Here is a 6,000-nt window from a genome sequence, read left to right as displayed (position 1 = left end):
TTAGTTTAAGGAGTACTTTTTATTTATAAATGACATAAATAGAAATTAATAATATAATCATGAATAAAAATTATATGACTCCTTTTCGTTTATTCATTTTTAAAAAAATATTAGTTTAGACGATTGTCAAAAAGCATGATACAAATTTTATGAGTTTTTCCCCCTGAAGGATTCAAAAGTAACTTAAGACAAATGACAAGATATCCTCGGGTTTTTTTTTAAAAAAAAAAGACTATAACTTAATAATTTAATGAGTTTTGATATAATTTTATTATTTCTAAATTTTAATATTATTAACTTTTATTGACTTGTTCTTAAGCATTGTAATAGTTTTATAGGGAAAAAAATTAGAGAAAATGAGATTAACTTATTTTCAGAAATTAATAATTTATTTTTCTTAATTAAAAAGGAAGTTGAGGATTTATATTTTAATTTTGATGTATGTTGTAATGTTAGGATTATATTAAGAGTGTTATAATCAATAAATAAAATGTTTAAGGAATTTGTGCTTTTACTTGTGTATTATGGAAGAGTTTGTGTATTTTAAAAGTATTTTTAACATGAAAAAATATTAAATTGATATTTTTTTAATTATTTATTATGATTTTGATGTGCTTATGTAAAAAAAATAAAAAAAATATTTTGGTACCATCATGCATCATAATACCAAACATGGTGTTTGGCATTGCAGTCAAAATACCATTTGTCAAAAATTTATTTTTTATTTAAAATTATATTTTTTATGTTTTTAGATTGTTTTAATGTATTAGTATTAAAAATAATTTTTTTTTAAAAATATATTTTTTAAAAAAAAACATTTTAAAATATAATATCTACACAAAATTCAAACATGCATCGATCTATCTTTTATTATTTTACTCTAACATCAAGCCACAAAGCTTGGGAATCCTAAAACAAAAAAATGTACAAAACCAAATCAAAGATAGCTTAGTTGACAGTCTTACTTTCTCATACAAAGCAAAGCAAAATGGATACATTTGCCCCTTGAAGCCGCAATTATAAAATTCCCAAAGAAAAAACATTAATTCCAAAAAACCCAAAGGAAAAAACACCCTTAAAAATTTCATTGACACAAATACCCCGTCTCTCTCTTATCATCCAGCTCTGTATTTCCCTTCTCAGCCCTTACAAACCCTACACTCCCTCTTCTGCCCTTCTCTCTATTTTCCCAATCTCGCCCTTCTCTCCTCCTTGCCCTTCTACTCTCCCTTTGTTTTATTTTTCCCGATCTCTCCCTGCTCCCTTACCCGCCTTTTTTCAAATTCTCCTTCTCTATTTTTTTCTCTCCGAACACATAATTACAGTCAGAGAACCCTAATTTTATTTTTGGGTTCGGTCTTTACTTGTACCAGTGTCTACAATTGACAAGTTCAGATTTTGATCAATTCCCGCTTCATATTTTTCCATGTTTAGAATATTCAAGGTTGGTTTTTCTTTTCTGGGTTCTGATTATATTGTTTTGCTTTTGAGCTAGGGTTTTGATTGACTTTTTTTGTGATGTTATGGTTTTCGGTAGTTTTTCTTTTGAAGTAATTGCTTGGGATTATGTTTCATGTAGTTTTGAGCAAAACCCAGTTCTTGTTTTTGGATTGTTTTGCTATGTCAGGGTTGTTTTTTCCTTGTCCTGGTACGATCTCTGTTTCAAGTGAGGGTTTTTTTCCAGTGTGTTCTTTGGTCTGTGTATTTTTAGTCTCAATTATGTTCCTGTGAGTGTTTTAACTGATGAGTATTTTTTGGTTTTTGTTTGAAGTTATTATTGTTGTTGAATAGTTGCGGTCGGGAATGTGTAAATGACGAGTGCTGTTTTCTTCTTTCACAATGGGACATGATTTCTGACTAAATTTTGGAGTTTTGTTTTTGTTTTATAATGTTTCTGGGTTCTTTAATTTATTTTGTTGAGATAATTGAATTATTCCTTTCCTCAGAAACCTCACAAACTTGGTTTCCTGTGTGCTGTTTTGGTGCCTAGAAACTGTGGATGTAAGAAAGAGGGGACTGTAGTTTCGGGTGGTTTGTTCCTTTGGCGTGTGTGTATATGTATGATGGTTCCCGAGCATCTAATTATCCATAGGAGAAACAAAATAGTTTCCTTTTCGTATTTTGTCTGCAATTGCAATTTTCCTAGAAGGGATAAAAGGCCGACACAGTCTTTTTAAATAGCTCATTTGTTGTGTGTGTGTGTGTGTGTGTGTGTGTGTGTGTGTGGTAGGGGGGGGGGGATTTTACATATTCAAATAAGGAAGAAAGTCAAGAACAGTCAAGGGTGGATTTCATCTTTTTAAATTAGCACATTTTTGCATGTTCTTGTGTTTGCATCTTTTTATCTGTGCTTTTGTTGTGAAGTCATGTTTTTATCAAAGCTTTGAGTATGGATGTGAAAGATCTGGAAGGAATCTTCAATTTACAGTTCTGTTTGCTCGACAGGTTTGCACTGATGCTATGGGTACCATAACAACTTGAAATTGATAGTTTGTTCCAGGCGCTGATTTGTTGCAGCTGCTGATATATTGCGAGTGATAGATTCAATGGCTAACCATGACTTGATACTTGGGCAAAGTCACAATTTAGGGCTCAGGCAGAATCAACAGTTGGTCTTAGGCCATGATCACAATTTGGGTCTAGGCCAGAACCATGATTTAGAACTGGGGCAAACACATGAACATCATTTAGGTATGGGACATGATCATGAACTGGATTTAGGACATCATCATGACCATGAATTGGGTTTGGGACAGAGCCAGGATGATGAAGGGGAAGCTGGTCACAGTTATGGGCATGAGAATGATTTAAGTATGGATCGAAAACCTGGACAGGGAGACCATGAACTGGCTCTTTCTGCTCAGAACCATGAGTTAGCTTTATCAGAGAACAATGAATTGGTTGTTTCAGAAAACCAAGAACTTGATGACAACCTGGAACTAACTGTGGTCGAGGAGCAGGAAATGGGATTGGAACCTGCTCAGGATTTGACTATTGAGCAGTCCCAGCTCATACTATATAGTCCTGTTATTCAGGCCCGTACTCTTTCTATAGCTCCTAACTTTGAGCTGGCAGTGGGGCAAGAGTTTCCAGATGTCTTCAGCTGCCGCAGGGCATTGAGGGATACAGCGATTGCCCTTCACTTTGAAATGCAGACAATAAAATCTGACAAGACTCGTTTCACAGCTAAATGTGCAACTGAGGGATGTCCCTGGCGCATACATGCAGCAAAGCTCCCAGGTGTTCCAACTTTCACAATCAGGACCATCCATGAGTCTCATACATGTGGAGGAATTTCTCATCTTGGCCATCAACAAGCTTCAGTCCAATGGGTTGCAAACTCTGTGGAGCAACGGCTTAAGGAGAATCCTAATTACAGGCCAAAGGAGATATTAGAAGAGATTCACCGGGTACATGGTATCACTTTATCATATAAGCAAGCATGGAGAGGCAAGGAACGCATCATGGCTGCTATGCGTGGATCCTTTGAAGAAGGGTATCGCCTGCTTCCCCAGTATTGTGACCAGGTTAAACGGACAAATCCTGGGAGTATTGCATCTGTTTATGGAAACCCGACAGATAATTGCTTCCAGCATCTCTTCATATCATTTCAGGCATCGATTTATGGTTTTCTGAATGCCTGTCGGCCTCTCCTTGGCCTTGATAGAACATTTTTGAAAAGCAAGTACCTTGGTACTTTATTTCTTGCCACTGGCTTTGATGGGGATGGAGCTCTTTTTCCCTTGGCATTTGGTGTCGTTGATGAAGAGAATGATGAGAATTGGATGTGGTTTCTGTCTGAGCTTCATAACCTCCTTGAGATTAATACAGAAAACATGCCAAGGCTTACAATTTTGTCAGACAGGCAGAAGGGCATTGTAGATGGAGTGGAAGCAAATTTTCCGACTGCTTTTCATGGATTTTGCATGCGTCACTTGAGTGAAAGCTTCCGCAAAGAGTTCAATAACACAATGCTTGTCAACCTTCTATGGGAAGCTGCTCATGCTCTAACTGTGATTGAATTTGAGGCAAAAATTCTGGAAATTGAGGAGATATCACAAGATGCTGCATATTGGATACGGAGAATCCCCCCTCGGTTGTGGGCTACTGCATATTTTGAAGGTACTCGATTTGGACATTTGACAGCTAATATAGTTGAATCATTGAATACATGGATTTTGGAAGCATCCGGGCTTCCAATAATTCAGATGGTGGAATGCATTAGGAGGCAACTAATGACCTGGTTCAATGAACGCCGAGAGACCAGTATGCAGTGGACATCAATACTCGTGCCTTCTGCTGAGAGGCGTGTTGCAGAGGCGTTGGAGCGTGCACGCACTTATCAGGTGCTTCGTGCTAATGAAGCTGAATTTGAAGTTATATCTCATGAAGGAACAAATATTGTGGACATTCGGAACCGCTGTTGCCTTTGTCGGGGTTGGCAGCTATATGGTTTACCTTGTGCACATGCTGTGGCAGCACTTCTCTCTTGCAGGCAGAATGTGCATCGGTTTACGGAGAGCTGTTTTACTGTTGCAACCTATCGAAAGACTTATTCACAAACCATTCATCCAATTCCTGATAAAAGTCTCTGGATTGAGTTTTCTGAGGGAGATCCAGATTCCAACAAGATTGTTGAGGTTATCATCAATCCACCCAAATCACTTAGGCCACCCGGTCGTCCAAGAAAGAAGCGAGTACGAGCAGAAGATCGTGGCCGCGTGAAGCGAGTTGTGCATTGTAGCCGTTGCAATCAGACCGGCCATTTTAGAACAACATGTGCAGCACCCATCTAATTTGTGACTGACTATGGTGATTTTTTCTGTATTTGGGTACGCCACTCCTGTGCAAAAGTACTTTAGCTGCTGCTTTTGTTCTTTGTAGTCTGTGATAGTTGTTAGATTAAGCTTATCGCTAGCTATCATCGTATATGTATGTTTACCTCAAAAGTACAATATTGTGGGTAATTGTAGCCTTCAATATCAAGATAGCGATTCTGGTGTCATGTAATTTTTAATTTCCTCCTTATTTAGTTGAGTTAGTTATGTTTTCTAACGCTATTATGTATAGTACATTTTTCCTGAGCTTGAGCTGGCGATTATTTATCTAGCTAATGATTCTTATTTTTTATTGTATTTTGGAACTCTCATCTAAACTCTATGAAACTGTGACAGCCTTCTGGGAAGATCAATCTGAAATCTTTGTTTGAACAAGGCTTGCAACCCCCCCGCACGGAAAGTGGGAAAAGAAAACAGAAATCGGTTGTTCGTACTCTTTTGGGTGGCAGAAATGTGTATTTTTTCCGGTCTGATGTTTCCTTGTTAAAATTAAAATTAAAAAGAATTCTGAATCCCATCTTGATTTCCTGTTCATGTGAATTCACATGGGTTTAGTTTCTCGGTACTGAAGTCCTCCATAACAGAGAACTTCATTTCTCCTCACTTTTATAGAATAGAGAAAATGCCAACAATAGAGATCGATTGTGCTGAGAGGAAAGAAGAAAAACTCAGGGCGAATATGGAATTGCTAGAAAAACCTAACCAACGGTTTTAGTGAGAAATGAGGTTTCCTGAAAAAAGACAACTCAATATCACAATGTCAAGGTGAAGAACAAACACTTCAATTGTGGGATGTCCTTAGACTAGTTTATGCTCTAATCGAGATTAAGCCCCTTTATCATATGATCTTAAGAACCCACCTTCCACATCAGCTTGATGCATTTAGAGGAAATAAATTTATCAATGAGCTCGCTCAAAGATTCAAACTCAGGAAGTCAAGGGAGGAAGAACACCTCTTTGACTACAATGACAACCTACTCGATTTTGATATCTTAATTTAAATAGTAAATGTCTCATTGTGTCTTTAATGAATTTTTTGGGATAAATTGAGCAATCCCTCTAAAAGATATAATGAAATTATAGGAACCATCCAAAAGTTTGAAGATTTGTCAGGAACTCCATATTATACTCAAGATGTCCTTGATAGTATTTATAAAAACAA

At 36.8% G+C, this 6,000-nt stretch overlaps 1 protein-coding gene across 1 annotated transcript; it reads left to right on the top strand.

Annotated features, from left to right (window-relative positions):
• Positions 1–1,056: 1,056 nt before the first annotated feature.
• On the top strand, positions 1,057–5,130 carry LOC133669125 (uncharacterized). The gene is made up of 2 exons (XM_062089151.1): positions 1,057–1,444; positions 2,446–5,130. The coding sequence occupies exon 2, from the start codon at positions 2,547–2,549 to the stop codon at positions 4,794–4,796; it is 2,250 nt and encodes a 749-aa protein (XP_061945135.1). The 5' UTR covers positions 1,057–1,444; positions 2,446–2,546; the 3' UTR covers positions 4,797–5,130.
• The last annotated feature ends 870 nt before the right edge of the window (positions 5,131–6,000 follow it).

This window comes from Populus nigra, chromosome 12, assembly GCF_951802175.1.
Source record: "Populus nigra chromosome 12, ddPopNigr1.1, whole genome shotgun sequence".
Lineage (NCBI taxonomy): Eukaryota > Viridiplantae > Streptophyta > Magnoliopsida > Malpighiales > Salicaceae > Populus > Populus nigra.
Note: the sequence above shows the minus strand (reverse complement) of the source record. Positions and strands in the feature narration are given on the sequence as shown.